General features: G+C 44.8%; 1 protein-coding gene across 1 annotated transcript in view; it reads left to right on the top strand.

Moving 5' to 3' along the window:
- The window catches only part of LOC106591870 (bone morphogenetic protein receptor type-2), an 80,374-nt gene that overhangs the window by 31,320 nt on the left and 27,708 nt on the right, over positions 1 to 21,346 (top strand). The window contains exons 3-5 of the mRNA XM_082963230.1: positions 13,492 to 13,671; positions 15,415 to 15,519; positions 16,236 to 16,327. Coding sequence (XP_082819356.1) covers positions 13,492 to 13,671; positions 15,415 to 15,519; positions 16,236 to 16,327 — 377 coding nt within the window. The remainder of the gene's footprint in view (positions 1 to 13,491; positions 13,672 to 15,414; positions 15,520 to 16,235; positions 16,328 to 21,346) is intronic.

The raw sequence follows: 21,346 nt of genomic DNA on the forward strand, positions 1-21,346 counted from the left end.
TGGTCCCTATACATACTGTATCTACTGACCCTGTATATAGTCCCCTGGTCCCTATACATACTGTATCTGCTGACCCTGTATATAGTCCCCTGGCCCCTATACATACTGTATCTACTGACCCTGTATATAGTCCCCTGACCCCTATACATACTGTATCTACCGACCCTGTATATAGTCCCCTGGCCCCTATACATACTGTATCTACTGACCCTGTATATAGTCCCCTGGCCCCTATACATACTGACCCTTTATATAGTCCCCTGGCCCCTATACATACTGTATCTACTGACCCTATATATAGTCCCCTGGCCCCTATACATACTGTATCTACTGACCCTGTATATAGTCCCCTGGTCCCTATACATACTGACCCTGTATATAGTCCCCTGGCCCCTATACATACTGACCCTGTATATAGTCCCCTGGCCCCTATACATACTGACCCTGTATATAGTCCCCTGGCCCCTATACATACTGACCCTGTATATAGTCCCCTGGTCCCTATACATACTGTATCTACTGACCCAGTATATAGTCCCCTGGCCCCTATACATACTGACCCTGTATATAGTCCCCTGACCCCTATACATACTGACCCTGTATATAGTCCCCTGGTCCCTATACATACTGTATCTACTGACCCTGTATATAGTCCCCTGGCCCCTATACATACTGACCCTGTATATAGTCCCCTGGTCCCTATACATACTGTATCTACTGACCCTGTATATAGTCCCCTGGCCCCTATACATACTGACCCTGTATATAGTCCCCTGGTCCCTATACATACTGACCCTGTATATAGTCCCCTGGTCCCTATACATACTGTATCTACTGACCCTGTATATAGTCCCCTGGTCCCTATACATACTGACCCTGTATATAGTCCCCTGGTCCCTATACATACTGACCCTGTATATAGTCCCCTGGTCCCTATACATACTGTATCTACTGACCCTGTATATAGTCCCCTGGTCCCTATACATACTGACCCTGTATATAGTCCCCTGGTCCCTATACATACTGTATCTACTGACCCTGTATATAGTCCCCTGGTGCCTATACATACTGTATCTACTGACCCTGTATATAGTCCCCTGGCCCCTATACATACTGACCCTGTATATAGTCCCCTGGTCCCTATACATACTGACCCTGTATATAGTCCCCTGGCCCCTATACATACTGACCCTGTATATAGTCCCCTGGCCCCTATACATACTGACCCTGTATATAGTCCCCTGGCCCCTATACATACTGACCCTGTATATAGTCCCCTGGCCCCTATACATATACTAACCCTGTATATAGTCCCCTGGCCCCTATACATACTGACCCTGTATATAGTCCCCTGGCCCCTATACATACTGACCCTGTATATAGTCCCCTGGCCCCTATACATACTGACCCTGTATATAGTCCCCTGGTCCCTATACATACTGTATCTACTGACCCTGTATATAGTCCCCTGGCCCCTATACATACTGACCCTGTATATAGTCCCCTTACCCCTATACATACTGACCCTGTATATAGTCCCCTGGTCCCTATACATACTGACCCTGTATATAGTCCCCTGGTCCCTATACATACTGACCCTGTATATAGTCCCCTGGTCCCTATACATACTGACCCTGTATATAGTCCCCTGGTCCCTATACCTACTGACCCTGTATATAGTCCCCTGGTCCCTATACATACTGACCCTGTATATAGTCCCCTGGTCCCTGTACATACTGACCCTGTATGTAGTCCCCTGACCCCTATACATACTGACCCTGTATATAGTCCCCTGGTCCCTATACATACTGACCCTGTATATAGTCCCCTGGCCCCTATACATACTGACCCTGTATATAGTCCCCTGGCCCCTATACATACTGACCCTTATATAGTCCCCTGGCCCCTATACATACTGACCCTGTATATAGTCCCCTGGCCCCTATACATACTGACCCTGTATATAGTCCCCTGGTCCCTATACATACTGTATCTACTGACCCTGTATATAGTCCCCTGGCCCCTATACATACTGACCCTGTATATAGTCCCCTGACCCCTATACATACTGACCCTGTATATAGTCCCCTGGCCCCTATACATACTGACCCTGTATATAGTCCCCTGACCCCTATACATACTGTATCTACTGACCCTGTATATAGTCCCCTGGTCCCTATACATACTGACCCTGTATATAGTCCCCTGGTCCCTATACATACTGACCCTGCATATAGTCCCCTGACCCCTATACATACTGACCCTGTATATAGTCCCCTGGTCCCTATACATACTGACCCTGCATATAGTCCCCTGACCCCTATACATACTGACCCTGTATATAGTCCCCTGGCCCCTATACATACTGACCCTGTATATAGTCCCCTGGTCCCTATACATCCTGACCCTGTATATAGTCCCCTGACCCCTATACATACTGACCCTGTATATAGTCCCCTGGCCCCTATACATACTGACCCTGTATATAGTCCCCTGGCCCCTATACATACTGTATCTACTGACCCTGTATATAGTCCCCTGGCCCCTATACATACTGACCCTGTATATAGTCCCCTGGCCCCTATACATACTGTATCTACCTACCCTGTATATAGTCCCCTGGCCCCTATACATACTGACCCTGTATATAGTCCCCTGACCCCTATACATACTGTATCTACTGACCCTGTATATTGTCCCCTGGCCCCTATACATACTGACCCTGTATATAGTCCCCTGGCCCCTATACATACTGACCCTGTATATAGTCCCCTGGTCCCTATACATACTGACCCTGTATATAGTCCCCTGGTCCCTATACATACTGACCCTGTATATAGTCCCCTGGCCCCTATACATACTGACCCTGTATATAGTCCCCTGACCCCTATACATACTGACCCTGTATATAGTCCCCTGGTCCCTATACATACTGACCCTGTATATAGTCCCCTGACCCCTATACATACTGTATCTACTGACCCTGTATATAGTCCCCTGGTCCCTATACATACTGTATCTACTGACCCTGTATATAGTCCCCTGGTCCCTATACATACTGACCCTGTATATAGTCCCCTGGTCCCTATACATCCTGACCCTGTATATAGTCCCCTGGTCCCTATACATACTGACCCTGTATATAGTCCCCTGGCCCCTATACATACTGACCCTGTATATAGTCCCCTGGCCCCTATACATACTGTATCTACTGACCCTGTATATAGTCCCCTGGCCCCTATACATACTGACCCTGTATATAGTCCCCTGGCCCCTATACATACTGTATCTACTGACCCTGTATATAGTCCCCTGGCCCCTATACATACTGACCCTGTATATAGTCCCCTGACCCCTATACATACTGTATCTACTGACCCTGTATATAGTCCCTTGGCCCCTATACATACTGACCCTGTATATAGTCCCCTGGCCCCTATACATACTGACCCTGTATATAGTCCCCTGGTCCCTATACATACTGACCCTGTATATAGTCCCCTGGTCCCTATACATACTGACCCTGTATATAGTCCCCTGGCCCCTATACATACTGACCCTGTATATAGTCCCCTGGCCCCTATACATACTGACCCTGTATATAGTCCCCTGGTCCCTATACATACTGACCCTGTATATAGTCCCCTGGTCCCTATACATACTGACCCTGTATATAGTCCCCTGGTCCCTATACATACTGACCCTGTATATAGTCCCCTGGTCCCTATACATACTGACCCTGTATATAGTCCCCTGGTCCCTATACATACTGACCCTGTATATAGTCCCCTGGTCCCTATACATACTGACCCTGTATATAGTCCCCTGGTCCCTGTACATACTGACCCTGTATGTAGTCCCCTGACCCCTATACATACTGACCCTGTATATAGTCCCCTGGTCCCTATACATACTGACCCTGTATATAGTCCCCTGGCCCCTATACATACTGACCCTGTATATAGTCCCCTGGCCCCTATACATACTGACCCTGTATATAGTCCCCTGGCCCCTATACATACTGACCCTGTATATATACTGACCCTGTATATAGTCCCCTGGCCCCTATACATACTGACCCTGTATATAGTCCCCTGGCCCCTATACATACTGACCGTGTATATAGTCCCCTGGTCCCTATACATACTGACCCTGTATATAGTCATACTGACCGTGTATATAGTCCCCTGGTCCCTATACATACTGACCCTGTATATAGTCCCCTGGACCCTATACATACTGACCCTGTATATAGTCCCCTGGCCCCTATACATACTGACCCTGTATATAGTCCCCTGGCCCCTATACATACTGACCCTGTATATAGTCCCCTGGTCCCTATACATACTGACCCTGTATATAGTCCCCTGGTCCCTATACATACTGACCCTGTATATAGTCCCCTGGTCCCTATACATACTGACCCTGTATATAGTCCCCTGGTCCCTATACATACTGACCCTGTATATAGTCCCCTGGTCCCTATACCTACTGACCCTGTATATAGTCCCCTGGTCCCTATACATACTGACCCTGTATATAGTCCCCTGGTCCCTGTACATACTGACCCTGTATGTAGTCCCCTGACCCCTATACATACTGACCCTGTATATAGTCCCCTGGTCCCTATACATACTGACCCTGTATATAGTCCCCTGGCCCCTATACATACTGACCCTGTATATAGTCCCCTGGCCCCTATACATACTGACCCTGTATATAGTCCCCTGGCCCCTATACATACTGACCCTGTATATAGTCCCCTGGTCCCTATACATACTGACCCTGTATATAGTCCCCTGGCCCCTATACATACTGACCCTGTATATAGTCCCCTGGTCCCTATACATACTGTATCTTCTGACCCTGTATATAGTCCCCTGGCCCCTATACATACTGACCCTGTATATAGTCCCCTGACCCCTATACATACTGACCCTGTATATAGTCCCCTGGCCCCTATACATACTGACCCTGTATATAGTCCCCTGACCCCTATACATACTGTATCTACTGACCCTGTATATAGTCCCCTGGTCCCTATACATACTGTATCTACTGACCCTGTATATAGTCCCCTGGTCCCTATACATACTGACCCTGCATATAGTCCCCTGACCCCTATACATACTGACCCTGTATATAGTCCCCTGGCCCCTATACATACTGACCCTGTATATAGTCCCCTGGTCCCTATACATCCTGACCCTGTATATAGTCCCCTGACCCCTATACATACTGACCCTGTATATAGTCCCCTGGCCCCTATACATACTGACCCTGTATATAGTCCCCTGGCCCCTATACATACTGTATCTACTGACCCTGTATATAGTCCCCTGGCCCCTATACATACTGACCCTGTATATAGTCCCCTGGCCCCTATACATACTGTATCTACCTGACCCTGTATATAGTCCCCTGGCCCCTATACATACTGACCCTGTATATAGTCCCCTGGCCCCTATACATACTGACCCTGTATATAGTCCCCTGGTCCCTATACATACTGACCCTGTATATAGTCCCCTGGTCCCTATACATACTGACCCTGTATATAGTCCCCTGGCCCCTATACATACTGACCCTGTATATATTGTCCCCTGGCCCCTATACATACTGACCCTGTATATAGTCCCCTGGCCCCTATACATACTGACCCTGTATATAGTCCCCTGGTCCCTATACATACTGACCCTGTATATAGTCCCCTGGCCCCTATACATACTGACCCTGTATATAGTCCCCTGGTCCCTATACATACTGACCCTGTATATAGTCCCCTGGCCCCTATACATACTGACCCTGTATATAGTCCCCTGGTCCCTATACATACTGACCCTGTATATAGTCCCCTGGTCCCTATACATACTGACCCTGTATATAGTCCCCTGACCCCTATACATACTGTATCTACTGACCCTGTACATAGTCCCCTGGACCCTATACATACTGTCTCTCCTGACCCCGTATACAGTCCCCTGGTCCCTATACATACTGACCCTGTATATAGTCCCCTGGTCCCTATACATACTGTATCTACTGACCCTGTATATAGTCCCCTGGTCCCTATACATACTGACCCTGTATATAGTCCCCTGGTCCCTATACATCCTGACCCTGTATATAGTCCCCTGGTCCCTATACATACTGACCCTGTATATAGTCCCCTGGTCCCTATACATCCTGACCCTGTATATAGTCCCCTGGTCCCTATACATACTGACCCTGTATATAGTCCCCTGGCCCCTATACATACTGACCCTGTATATAGTCCCCTGGCCCCTATACATACTGTATCTACTGACCCTGTATATAGTCCCCTGGCCCCTATACATACTGACCCTGTATATAGTCCCCTGGCCCCTATACATACTGTATCTACTGACCCTGTATATAGTCCCCTGGCCCCTATACATACTGACCCTGTATATAGTCCCCTGACCCCTATACATACTGTATCTACTGACCCTGTATATAGTCCCTTGGCCCCTATACATACTGACCCTGTATATAGTCCCCTGGCCCCTATACATACTGACCCTGTATATAGTCCCCTGGTCCCTATACATACTGACCCTGTATATAGTCCCCTGGCCCCTATACATACTGACCCTGTATATAGTCCCCTGGCCCCTATACATACTGACCCTGTATATAGTCCCCTGGCCCCTATACATACTGACCCTGTATATAGTCCCCTGGTCCCTATACATACTGACCCTGTATATAGTCCCCTGGTCCCTATACATACTGACCCTGTATATAGTCCCCTGGTCCCTATACATACTGACCCTGTATATAGTCCCCTGGTCCCTATACATACTGACCCTGTATATAGTCCCCTGGTCCCTATACATACTGACCCTGTATATAGTCCCCTGGTCCCTATACATACTGACCCTGTATATAGTCCCCTGATCCCTGTACATACTGACCCTGTATGTAGTCCCCTGACCCCTATACATACTGACCCTGTATATAGTCCCCTGGTCCCTATACATACTGACCCTGTATATAGTCCCCTGGCCCCTATACATACTGACCCTGTATATAGTCCCCTGGCCCCTATACATACTGACCCTGTATATAGTCCCCTGGCCCCTATACATACTGACCCTGTATATAGTCCCCTGGCCCCTATACATACTGACCCTGTATATAGTCCCCTGGTCCCTATACATACTGTATCTACTGACCCTGTATATAGTCCCCTGGCCCCTATACATACTGACCCTGTATATAGTCCCCTGACCCCTATACATACTGACCCTGTATATAGTCCCCTGGCCCCTATACATACTGACCCTGTATATAGTCCCCTGACCCCTATACATACTGTATCTACTGACCCTGTATATAGTCCCCTGGTCCCTATACATACTGTATCTACTGACCCTGTATATAGTCCCCTGGTCCCTATACATACTGACCCTGTATATAGTCCCCTGGTCCCTATACATACTGACCCTGCATATAGTCCCCTGACCCCTATACATACTGACCCTGTATATAGTCCCCTGGCCCCTATACATACTGACCCTGTATATAGTCCCCTGGCCCCTATACATACTGTATCTACCTACCCTGTATATAGTCCCCTGGCCCCTATACATACTGACCCTGTATATAGTCCCCTGACCCCTATACATACTGTATCTACTGACCCTGTATATAGTCCCCTGGCCCCTATACATACTGACCCTGTATATAGTCCCCTGGCCCCTATACATACTGACCCTGTATATAGTCCCCTGGTCCCTATACATACTGACCCTGTATATAGTCCCCTGGTCCCTATACATACTGACCCTGTATATAGTCCCCTGGCCCCTATACATACTGACCCTGTATATAGTCCCCTGACCCCTATACATACTGACCCTGTATATAGTCCCCTGGTCCCTATACATACTGACCCTGTATATAGTCCCCTGACCCCTATACATACTGTATCTACTGACCCTGTATATAGTCCCCTGGTCCCTATACATACTGTATCTACTGACCCTGTATATAGTCCCCTGGTCCCTATACATACTGACCCTGTATATAGTCCCCTGGTCCCTATACATCCTGACCCTGTATATAGTCCCCTGGTCCCTATACATACTGACCCTGTATATAGTCCCCTGGCCCCTATACATACTGACCCTGTATATAGTCCCCTGGCCCCTATACATACTGTATCTACTGACCCTGTATATAGTCCCCTGGCCCCTATACATACTGACCCTGTATATAGTCCCCTGGCCCCTATACATACTGTATCTACTGACCCTGTATATAGTCCCCTGGCCCCTATACATACTGACCCTGTATATAGTCCCCTGACCCCTATACATACTGTATCTACTGACCCTGTATATAGTCCCTTGGCCCCTATACATACTGACCCTGTATATAGTCCCCTGGCCCCTATACATACTGACCCTGTATATAGTCCCCTGGTCCCTATACATACTGACCCTGTATATAGTCCCCTGGTCCCTATACATACTGACCCTGTATATAGTCCCCTGGCCCCTATACATACTGACCCTGTATATAGTCCCCTGGCCCCTATACATACTGACCCTGTATATAGTCCCCTGGTCCCTATACATACTGACCCTGTATATAGTCCCCTGGTCCCTATACATACTGACCCTGTATATAGTCCCCTGGTCCCTATACATACTGACCCTGTATATAGTCCCCTGGTCCCTATACATACTGACCCTGTATATAGTCCCCTGGCCCCTATACATACTGACCCTGTATGTAGTCCCCTGACCCCTATACATACTGACCCTGTATATAGTCCCCTGGTCCCTATACATACTGACCCTGTATATAGTCCCCTGGCCCCTATACATACTGACCCTGTATATAGTCCCCTGGCCCCTATACATACTGACCCTGTATATAGTCCCCTGGCCCCTATACATACTGACCCTGTATATAGTCCCCTGGTCCCTATACATACTGACCCTGTATATAGTCCCCTGGCCCCTATACATACTGACCCTGTATATAGTCCCCTGGTCCCTATACATACTGTATCTACTGACCCTGTATATAGTCCCCTGGCCCCTATACATACTGACCCTGTATATAGTCCCCTGACCCCTATACATACTGACCCTGTATATAGTCCCCTGGCCCCTATACATACTGACCCTGTATATAGTCCCCTGACCCCTATACATACTGTATCTACTGACCCTGTATATAGTCCCCTGGTCCCTATACATACTGTATCTACTGACCCTGTATATAGTCCCCTGGTCCCTATACATACTGACCCTGTATATAGTCCCCTGACCCCTATACATACTGACCCTGTATATAGTCCCCTGGCCCCTATACATACTGACCCTGTATATAGTCCCCTGGTCCCTATACATCCTGACCCTGTATATAGTCCCCTGACCCCTATACATACTGACCCTGTATATAGTCCCCTGACCCCTATACATACTGACCCTGTATATAGTCCCCTGGCCCCTATACATACTGACCCTGTATATAGTCCCCTGGCCCCTATACATACTGTATCTACTGACCCTGTATATAGTCCCCTGGCCCCTATACATACTGACCCTGTATATAGTCCCCTGACCCCTATACATACTGTATCTACTGACCCTGTATATAGTCCCCTGGCCCCTATACATACTGACCCTGTATATAGTCCCCTGGCCCCTATACATACTGACCCTGTATATAGTCCCCTGGTCCCTATACATACTGACCCTGTATATAGTCCCCTGGTCCCTATACATACTGACCCTGTATATAGTCCCCTGTCCCCTATACATACTGACCCTGTATATATTGTCCCCTGGCCCCTATACATACTGACCCTGTATATATTGTCCCCTGGCCCCTATACATACTGACCCTGTATATAGTCCCCTGGTCCCTATACATACTGACCCTGTATATAGTCCCCTGGCCCCTATACATACTGACCCTGTATATAGTCCCCTGGTCCCTATACATACTGACCCTGTATATAGTCCCCTGACCCCTATACATACTGACCCTGTATATAGTCCCCTGGTCCCTATACATACTGACCCTGTATATAGTCCCCTGGTCCCTATACATACTGACCCTGTATATAGTCCCCTGACCCCTATACATACTGACCCTGTATATAGTCCCCTGACCCCTATACATACTGTATCTACTGACCCTGTATATAGTCCCCTGGTCCCTATACATACTGACCCTGTATATAGTCCCCTGGTCCCTGTACATACTGACCCTGTATATAGTCCCCTGACCCCTATACATACTGACCCTGTATATAGTCCCCTGGTCCCTGTACATACTGACCCTGTATATAGTCCCCTGACCCCTATACATACTGTATCTACTGACCCTGTATATAGTCCCCTGGTCCCTATACATACTGACCCTGTATATAGTCCCCTGGTCCCTATACATACTGACCCTGTATATAGTCCCCTGGTCCCTATACATACTGACCCTGTATATAGTCCCCTGGCCCCTATACATACTGACCCTGTATGTAGTCCCCTGACCCCTATACATACTGACCCTGTATATAGTCCCCTGGTCCCTATACATACTGACCCTGTATATAGTCCCCTGGCCCCTATACATACTGACCCTGTATATAGTCCCCTGGCCCCTATACATACTGACCCTGTATATAGTCCCCTGGCCCCTATACATACTGACCCTGTATATAGTCCCCTGGTCCCTATACATACTGACCCTGTATATAGTCCCCTGGCCCCTATACATACTGACCCTGTATATAGTCCCCTGGTCCCTATACATACTGTATCTACTGACCCTGTATATAGTCCCCTGGCCCCTATACATACTGACCCTGTATATAGTCCCCTGACCCCTATACATACTGACCCTGTATATAGTCCCCTGGCCCCTATACATACTGACCCTGTATATAGTCCCCTGACCCCTATACATACTGTATCTACTGACCCTGTATATAGTCCCCTGGTCCCTATACATACTGTATCTACTGACCCTGTATATAGTCCCCTGGTCCCTATACATACTGACCCTGTATATAGTCCCCTGGTCCCTATACATACTGACCCTGCATATAGTCCCCTGACCCCTATACATACTGACCCTGCATATAGTCCCCTGACCCCTATACATACTGACCCTGTATATAGTCCCCTGGCCCCTATACATACTGACCCTGTATATAGTCCCCTGGTCCCTATACATCCTGACCCTGTATATAGTCCCCTGACCCCTATACATACTGACCCTGTATATAGTCCCCTGGCCCCTATACATACTGACCCTGTATATAGTCCCCTGGCCCCTATACATACTGTATCTACTGACCCTGTATATAGTCCCCTGGCCCCTATACATACTGACCCTGTATATAGTCCCCTGACCCCTATACATACTGTATCTACTGACCCTGTATATAGTCCCCTGGCCCCTATACATACTGACCCTGTATATAGTCCCCTGGCCCCTATACATACTGACCCTGTATATAGTCCCCTGGTCCCTATACATACTGACCCTGTATATAGTCCCCTGGTCCCTATACATACTGACCCTGTATATAGTCCCCTGGCCCCTATACATACTGACCCTGTATATATTGTCCCCTGGCCCCTATACATACTGACCCTGTATATATTGTCCCCTGGCCCCTATACATACTGACCCTGTATATAGTCCCCTGGTCCCTATACATACTGACCCTGTATATAGTCCCCTGGCCCCTATACATACTGACCCTGTATATAGTCCCCTGGTCCCTATACATACTGACCCTGTATATAGTCCCCTGACCCCTATACATACTGACCCTGTATATAGTCCCCTGGTCCCTATACATACTGACCCTGTATATAGTCCCCTGGTCCCTATACATACTGACCCTGTATATAGTCCCCTGACCCCTATACATACTGTATCTACTGACCCTGTATATAGTCCCCTGGTCCCTATACATACTGACCCTGTATATAGTCCCCTGGTCCCTGTACATACTGACCCTGTATATAGTCCCCTGACCCCTATACATACTCACCCTGTATATAGTCCCCTGGTCCCTGTACATACTGACCCTGTATATAGTCCCCTGACCCCTATACATACTGTATCTACTGACCCTGTATATAGTCCCCTGGTCCCTATACATACTGACCCTGTATATCGCTGCTGCTACTCTGATTATCATACAGAACCAGTGTGTGTATATATATATATTCAGTACCAGTCAAAAGTCTGGAAACACCGACTCATTCAAGGGTTTTTCTTTATTTTTTCTATTTTCTACATTGTAGAATAATAGTGAAGACATCAAAACGAATAAATAACACATATGGAATCATGTAGTAACCAGAAAAGTGTTAAACAAATCAAAATATATTTTAGATTTTAGATTTTTCAAATAGCCACCCTTTGCCTTGATGACAGCTTTGCACACTCTTGGTATTCTCTCAACCAGCTTCATGAGGTAGTCACCTGGAATGCATTTCAATTAACTGTTGAATTGCCGCAAAGAAACCACTACTAAAGGACACCAATAAGAAGAAGTGACTTGCTTTGGCCAAGAAACATGAGCAATGGACATTAGACCGGTGGAAATCTGTCCTTTGGTCTGATGAGTCCAATTTCGTGATTTTTGGTTCCAACCGCCGTGTCTTTGTGAGATGCAGAGTAGGTGAACGGATGATCTCCGCACGTGTGGTTCCCACCGTGAAGCATGGAGGAGGAGGTTTGATTCCCACCGTGAAGCATGGAGGAGGAGGTTTGATGGTGTGGGGGTGCTTTCCTGGTGACACTGTCTGTGATTTATTTAGAATTCACAGCACACTTAACCAGCATGGCTCCCACAGCATTCTGTAGCGATACGCCATCCCATCTGGTTTGGGCTTAGTGGGACTATCATTTGTTTTTCAACAGGACAATGACCCAACACACCTCCAGGCTGTGTAAGGGCTATTTGACCAAGAAGGAGAGTGATGGAATGCTGCATCAGATGACCTGGCCTCCACAATCACCACGACCTCAACTCAATTGAGATGGTTTGGGATGAGTTGGACCGCAGATTGAAGGAAAAGCAGCCAACAAGTGCTCAGCATATGTGGGAACTCCTTCAAGACTGTTGGAAAAGCATTCCAGGTGAAGCTGGTTGAGAGAATGCCAAGAGTGTGCAAAGCTGTCATCAAGGCAAAGGGTGGCTATTTGAAGAATCTCAAATATAAAATATATTTTGATTTGTTTAACACTTTTTTTGGTTACTACGTGATTCCATATGTGTTATTTCATAGTTCTGATGTCTTCACTATTATTCTACAACGTAGAAAATAGTAAAAATAAAGAAAACCCTTGAATGAGTAGGAGAGTCCACATTTTTGACTGGTAGTGGATATCTATCTGCTGGATCAGCAAGGTCGGTTGAATCCCAGAAATACTGCCTCTCTTTCTCCCCAGCATTTCATCTTCCCTCCTTCCTGTCCCCTCCAGGTTGCTGGACTCACCTTGGCGACCAGCAGGAGTGTCGTGACGACCGTTGCGTGGTAACCAACTTGCCTCCTCAGATCCAGAATGGGACTTATCACTTCTGCTGCTGCAGTACTGACATGTGTAACGTCAACTTCACTGAGGACTTTCCCCTGCCCAGTCCCACTACGGCCCAGCCGCTATGTAAGTTAACCTCTGACCCTAACCTGCCCAGTCCCACTACGGCCCAGCCGCTATGTAAGTTAACCTCTGACCCTAACCTGCCCAGTCCCACTACAGCCCAGCCGCTATGTAAGTTAACCTCTGACCCTAACCTGCCCAGTCCCACTACGGCCCAGCCGCTATGTAAGTTAACCTCTGACCCTAACCGTTCCCCCCCCTGCCCAGTCCCACTACGGCCCAGCCGCTATGTAAGTTAACCTCTGACCCTAACCTGCCCAGTCCCACTACAGCCCAGCCGCTATGTAAGTTAACCTCTGACCCTAACCTGCCCAGTCCCACTACGGCCCAGCCGCTATGTAAGTTAACCTCTGACCCTAACCGTTCCCCCCCCTGCCCAGTCCCACTACGGCCCAGCCGCTATGTAAGTTAACCTCTGACCCTAACCGTTCCCCCCCCCTGCCCAGTCCCACTACAGCCCAGCCGCTATGTAAGTTAACCTCTGACCCTAACCGTTCCCCCCCTGCCCAGTCCCACTATGGCCCAGCCGCTATGTAAGTTAACCTCTGACCCTAACCGTCCCCCCCCCCTGCCCAGTCCCACTACAGCCCAGCCGCTATGTAAGTTAACCTCTGACCCTAACCGTTCCCCCCCCCTGCCCAGTCCCACTACAGCCCAGCCGCTATGTAAGTTAACCTCTGACCCTAACCGTCCCCCCCCCCCTGCCCAGTCCCACTACAGCCCAGCCGCTATGTAAGTTAACCTCTGACCCTAACCGTTCCCCCCCCCTGCCCAGTCCCACTACAGCCCAGCCGCTATGTAAGTTAACCTCTGACCCTAACCGTTCCCCCCCTGCCCAGTCCCACTACAGCCCAGTCCCACTACAGCCCAGTCCCACTACAGCCCAGCCGCTATGTAAGTTAACCTCTGACCCTAACCTGCCCAGTCCCACTACAGCCCAGTCCCACTACAGCCCAGTCCCACTACAGCCCAGCCGCTATGTGAGTCTCTATGACATATAACATATAAATCAATATATTCAGTCCTCTCCTCCTAATATTATTTTATATTATATTATTTTGTATTATATTATATTCAGTCCCCTCCTCCTAACCCAGACAGAATGGGTTATTTCTGTGTGGATCTAGGCAGAGTTACAAAGATAAAAGCCATATCTCAGACTGGCCAATGAAAAGAAAAGATTAAGATGGGGAAAAGAACACAGACACTGGACAGAGGAACTCTGCCTGGAAGGCCAGCATCCCGCTGTAGACCACCAGAATACTACTAGGTTACAGACTAACAGGTTGTTTACGTCCCGCTGTAGACCACCAGAATACTACTAGGTTACAGACTAACAGGTTGTTTACGTCCCGCTGTAGACCACCAGAATACTACTAGGTTACAGACTAACAGGTTGTTTACGTCCCGCTGTAGACCACCAGAATACTACTAGGTTACAGACTAACAGGTTGTTTATGTCCCGCTGTAGACCACCAGAATACTACTAGGTTACAGACTAACAGGTTGTTTATGTCCCGCTGTAGACCACCAGAATACTACTAGGTTACAGACTAACAGGTTGTTTACGTCCCGCTGTAGACCACCAGAATACTACTAGGTTACAGACTAACAGGTTGTTTACGTCCCGCTGTAGACCACCAGAATACTACTAGGTTACAGACTAACAGGTTGTTTATGTCCCGCTGTAGACCACCAGAATACTACTAGGTTACAGACTAACAGGTTGTTTATGTCCCGCTGTAGACCACCAGTTGCGGTGTGAAGAGACCGTAGTCATCTCCTTGGCTGTTGTCTCTGTCCTGGCTGTCATCATCTTCGCTGCCTTCTTCGGTTACCGCATGATGCACAGTGAGTAACCATGGCGATGACTAGACAATAATATGATGCTTATCTGTTGTTTATCCCCGTTCCCTAAGCCTCTGTTTATCCCCGTGCCCTAAGCCTCTGTTTATCCCCGTTCCCTAAGCCTCTGTTTATCCCCGTGTCCTAAGCCTCTGTTTATCCCTGTTCCCTAAGCCTCTGTTTATCCCCGTGCCCTAAACCTCTGTTTATCCCCGTGCCCTAAGCCTCTGTTTATCCCCGTGCCCTAAGCCTCTGTTTATCCCCGTGCCCTAAGCCTCTGTTTATCCCCGTGCCCTAAGCCTCTGTTTATCCCCGTGCCCTAAGCCTCTGTTTATCCCCGTGCCCTAAGCCTCTGTTTATCCCCGTTCCCTAAGCCTCTGTTTATCCCCGTGCCCTAAGCCTCTGTTTATCCCCGTGCCCTAAGCCTCTGTTTATCCCCGTGCCCTAAGCCTCTGTTTATCCCCGTGCCCTAAGCCTCTGTTTATCCCCGTGCCCTAAGCCTCTGTTTATCCCCGGGCCCTAAGCCTCTGTTTATTCCCGGGCCCTAAGCCTCTGTTTATTCCCGGGCCCTAAGCCTCTGTTTATCCCCGTGCCCTAAGCCTCTGTTTATTCCCGGGCCCTAAGCCTCTGTTTATTCCCGTGCCCTAAGCCTCTGTTTATCCCCGGGCCCTAAGCCTCTGTCTGTCTGTGGACTGTGTCTCTGACTGTGTGTATTTTCTCAGGAGGTGGTAAACAGGGCCTTCATAACCTCAACATGATGGAGGGAGCTGGTTCTGAGAGCTCTCTGGACCTGGATAACCTCAAACAGCTGGAGGTCAGACGGCTTCAACTACTACAGCTACTACAGCTATTACAGTTATTACAGCTACTACAGTTATTACAGCTATTACAGTTATTACAGTTATTACAGCTACTACAGTTATTACAGCTATTACAGCTACTACAGTTATTACAGTTATTACAGCTACTACAGTTATTACAGTTATTAAAGCTACTACAGTTATTACAGTTATTACAGTTATTATGGTTATTACAGCTATTACAGTTATTACACCTACTACAGTTATTACAGCTATTACAGCTACTACAGTTATTACAGCTATTACAGCTACTACAGTTATTACAGTTATTACAGCTACTACAGTTATTACAGTTATTACAGCTATTACAGTTATTACAGCTATTACAGTTATTATGGTTATTACAGCTATTACAGTTATTACAGTTATAACAGCTACTACAGTTATTACAGCTATTACAGTTATTACAGTTATTACAGCTACTACAGTTATTACAGCTATTACAGCTACTACAGTTATTACAGTTATTACAGCTATTACAGCTACTACAGTTATTACAGTTATTACAGCTATTACAGTTATTACAGCTACTACAGTTATTACAGCTATTACAGCTACTACAGTTATTACAGTTATTACAGCTATTACAGTTATTACAGCTACTACAGTTATTACAGCTACTACAGTTATTACAGTTATTACAGCTACTACAGTTATTAGCTATTACAGTTATTATGGTTATTACAGCTATTACAGTTATTACAGTTATAACAGCTACTACAGTTATTACAGTTATTACAGCTATTACAGTTATTACAGCTGCTACAGTTATTCGTTATTACAGTTATTACAGTTATTACAGCTGCTACAGTTATTACAGTTATTACAGCTACTACAGTTATTACAGATATTACAGTTATTACAGCTGCTACAGTTATTACAGCTGCTACAGTTATTACAGTTATTACAGCTACTACAGTTATTACAGCTATTACTGTTATTACAGTTATTACAGCTGCTACAGTTACTACAGTTATTTCAGTTATTACAGTTATTAGTTATTACAGTTATTACAGCTACTACAGTTATTACAGCTACTACAGTTATTACAGTTATTACAGCTACTACAGCTACTACAGTTATTACAGCTACTACAGCTATTACAGTTATTACAGCTATTACAGCTACTACAGTTATTACAGCTATTACTGTTATTACAGTTATTACAGCTGCTACAGTTACTACAGTTATTTCAGTTATTACAGTTATTAGTTATTACAGCTACTACAGTTATTACAGCAACTACAATTATTACAGCTAATACAGTTTTACAGTTATTACAGTTATTACAGCTACTACAGTTATTACAGCTATTACAGTTATTACAGTTTTACAGCTATTACAGTTATTAGTTATTACAGCTACTACAGTTATTACAGTTATTACAGCTACTACAGTTATTACAGCTACTACTGTTATTACAGCTGCTACAGTTATTACAGCCACTACAGTTATTACAGTTATTACAACTACTACAGTTATTAGTTATTAGTTATTACAGCTACTACAGTTATTACAGCTACTACAGTTATTACAGCTACTACAGTTATCACAGTTATTAAGCTGCTACAGTTATTACAGCTGCTACAGTTATTACAGTTATTACAGCTACTACCGTTATTACAGCTGCTACAGTTATTACAGCTGCTACAGTTATTACAGCTGCTACAGTTATTACAGCTGTTACAGTTATTGCAGCTACCACAGTTATTTCAGCTGTTACAGCTACCACAGTTATTACAGCTACCACAGTTATTACAGCTGTTACAGTTATTACAGCTATTACAGTTATTACAGTTATTACAGTTATTACAGCTGCTACAGTTATTACAGTTATTACAGCTACTACAGTTATTAAAGCTACTACAGCTATTACAGTTATTACAGCTACTACAGTTATTACAGTTATTACAGCTACTACAATTATTACAGCTATTACAGTTTTACAGCTATTACAGCTATTACAGCTATTACAGCTACTACAGTTATTACAGCTATTACAGCTACTACAGTTATTACAGTTATTACAGCTGCTACAGTTATTACAGTTATTACAGCTACTACAGCTATTACAGTTATTACAGCTACTACAGTTATTACAGTTATTACAGCTACTACAGTTATTACAGCTACTACAGTTATTACAGCTATTACAGCTACTACTGTTATTACAGCCAATACAGTTATTACAGCCAATACAGTTATTAGTTATTAGTTATTACAGCTACTACAGTTATTACAGCTACTACAGTTATTACAGTTATTACAGCTACTACAGTTATTACAGTTATTACAGCTACTACAGTTATTACAGCTACTACAGTTATTGCAGTTATTACAGTTATTATAGCTACTACAGTTATTACAGCTACTACAGTTATCACAGTTATTAAGCTGCTACAGTTATTACAGTTTTTACAACTACTACAGTTATTACAGCTGCTACAGTTATTACAGTTATTACAGCTACTACTGTTATTACAGCTGCTACAGTTATTACAGCCACTACAGTTATTACAGTTATTACAACTACTACAGTTATTAGTTATTACAGCAACTACAGTTATTACAGCTACTACAGTTATTACAGTTATTACAGTTATTACAGCTACTACAGTTATTACAGTTATTACAGCTACTACAGTTATTACAGCTACTACAGCTATTACAGTTATAACAGCTATTACAGCTACTACAGTTATTACAGCTGCTACAGCTACTACAGTTATTACAGCTATTACAGTTATTACAGTTATTACAGCTACTACAGTTATTACAGCAACTACAGTTATTACAGCTACTACAGTTTTACAGCTATTACAGTTATTACAGTTATTACAGCTGCTACAGCTATTACAGTTATTACAGCTACTACAGTTATTACAGTTATTACAGCTACTACAGTTATTACAGCTACTACAGTTATTACAGCTATTACAGCTACTACAGTTATTACAGTTATTACAACTACTACAGTTATTACAGTTATTACAGCTGCTACAGTTATTACAGCCACTACAGTTATTACAGTTATTACAACTACTACAGTTATTAGTTATTAGTTATTACAGCTACTACAGTTATTACAGCTACTACAGTTATTACAGCTATTACAGTTATTATAGCTACTACAGTTATTACAGCTACTACAGTTATCACAGTTATTAAGCTGCTACAGTTATTACAGCTGCTACAGTTATTACAGTTATTACAGCTACTACCGTTATTACAGCTGCTACAGTTATTACAGCTGCTACAGTTATTACAGCTGCTACAGTTATTACAGCTGCTACAGTTATTACAGCTGTTACAGTTATTGCAGCTACCACAGTTATTTCAGCTGTTACAGCTACCACAGTTATTACAGCTGCTACAGTTATTACAGTTATTACAGCTGCTACAGTTATTACAGCCACTACAGTTATTACAGTTATTACAACTACTACAGTTATTAGTTATTAGTTATTACAGCTACTACAGTTATTACAGCTACTACAGTTATTACAGCTACTACAGTTATTGCAGTTATTACAGTTATTATAGCTACTACAGTTATTTCAGCTGTTACAGCTACCACAGTTATTACAGCTATTACAGCTATTACAGTTATTACAGCTATTACAGCTACTACAGTTATTACAGTTATTACAGCTACTACAGTTATTACAGCTACTACAGTTTTACAGCTATTACAGTTATTACAGCTACTACAGTTATTACAGCTATTACAGTTATTACAGTTATTACAGCTACTACAGTTATTACAGTTATTACAGTTATTACAGCTGCTACAGTTATTACAGTTATTACAGTTATTACAGTTATTACAGCTACTACAGTTATTACAGCTACTACTGTTATTACAGTTATTACAGTTATTACAGCTACTTACAGTTATTACAGTTATTACAGCTACTACAGTTATTACAGCTGCTACAGTTATTACAGTTATTACAGTTATTACAGCTACTACAGTTATTACAGCTGCTACAGTTATTACAGTTATTACAGTTATTACAGCTACTACAGTTATTACAGTTATTACAGCTACTACAGTTATTACAGTTATTACAGTTATTACAACTACCCCATCTGCTACAGCTATTCTACCTACTACACATCTACAACTACCCCAGCTGCTACAGCTATTCTACCTACTACACATCTACAACTACCCCAGCTGCTACAGCTATTCTACCTACTACACATCTACACCTACCCCAGCTGCTACGGCTATTCTACCTACTACACATCTACAACTACCCCAGCTGCTACGGCTATTCTACCCACTACACATCTACAACTACCCCAGCTGCTACGGCTATTCTACCTACTACACATCTACACCTACCCCAGCTGCTACAGCTATTCTACCTACTACACATCTACAACTACCCCAGCTGCTACGGCTATTCTACCTACTACACATCTACACCTACCCCAACTGCTACGGCTATTCTACCTACTACACATCTACACCTACCCCAGCTGCTACAGCTATTCTACCTACTACACATCTACAACTACTACAGCTATTCTACCTACTACACATCTACACCTACCCCAGCTATTCTACCTACTACACATCTACAACTACCCCAGCTGCTACAGCTGTTCTACCTACTACACATCTACAACTACTACAGCTATTCTACCTATTACACATCTACAACTACCCCAGCTGCTACAGCTATTCTACCTACTACACATCTACACCTACCCCAGCTATTCTACCTACTACACATCTACAACTACCCCAGCTGCTACAGCTATTCTACCTACTACACTTCTACAACTACCCCAGCTGCTACAGCTATTCTACCTACTACACATCTACAACTACCCCAGCTGCTACGGCTATTCTACATACTACACATCTACAACTACTACAGCTATCCTACCTACTACACATCTACAACTACCCCAGCTGCTACAGCTATTCTACCTACTACACATCTACAACTACCCCAGCT

The sequence above is a fragment of the Salmo salar genome, chromosome 16 (genome assembly GCF_965601325.2).
Source record: "Salmo salar chromosome 16, fSalSal1, whole genome shotgun sequence".
In the NCBI taxonomy this organism is placed as follows: Eukaryota; Metazoa; Chordata; class Actinopteri; order Salmoniformes; family Salmonidae; genus Salmo; species Salmo salar.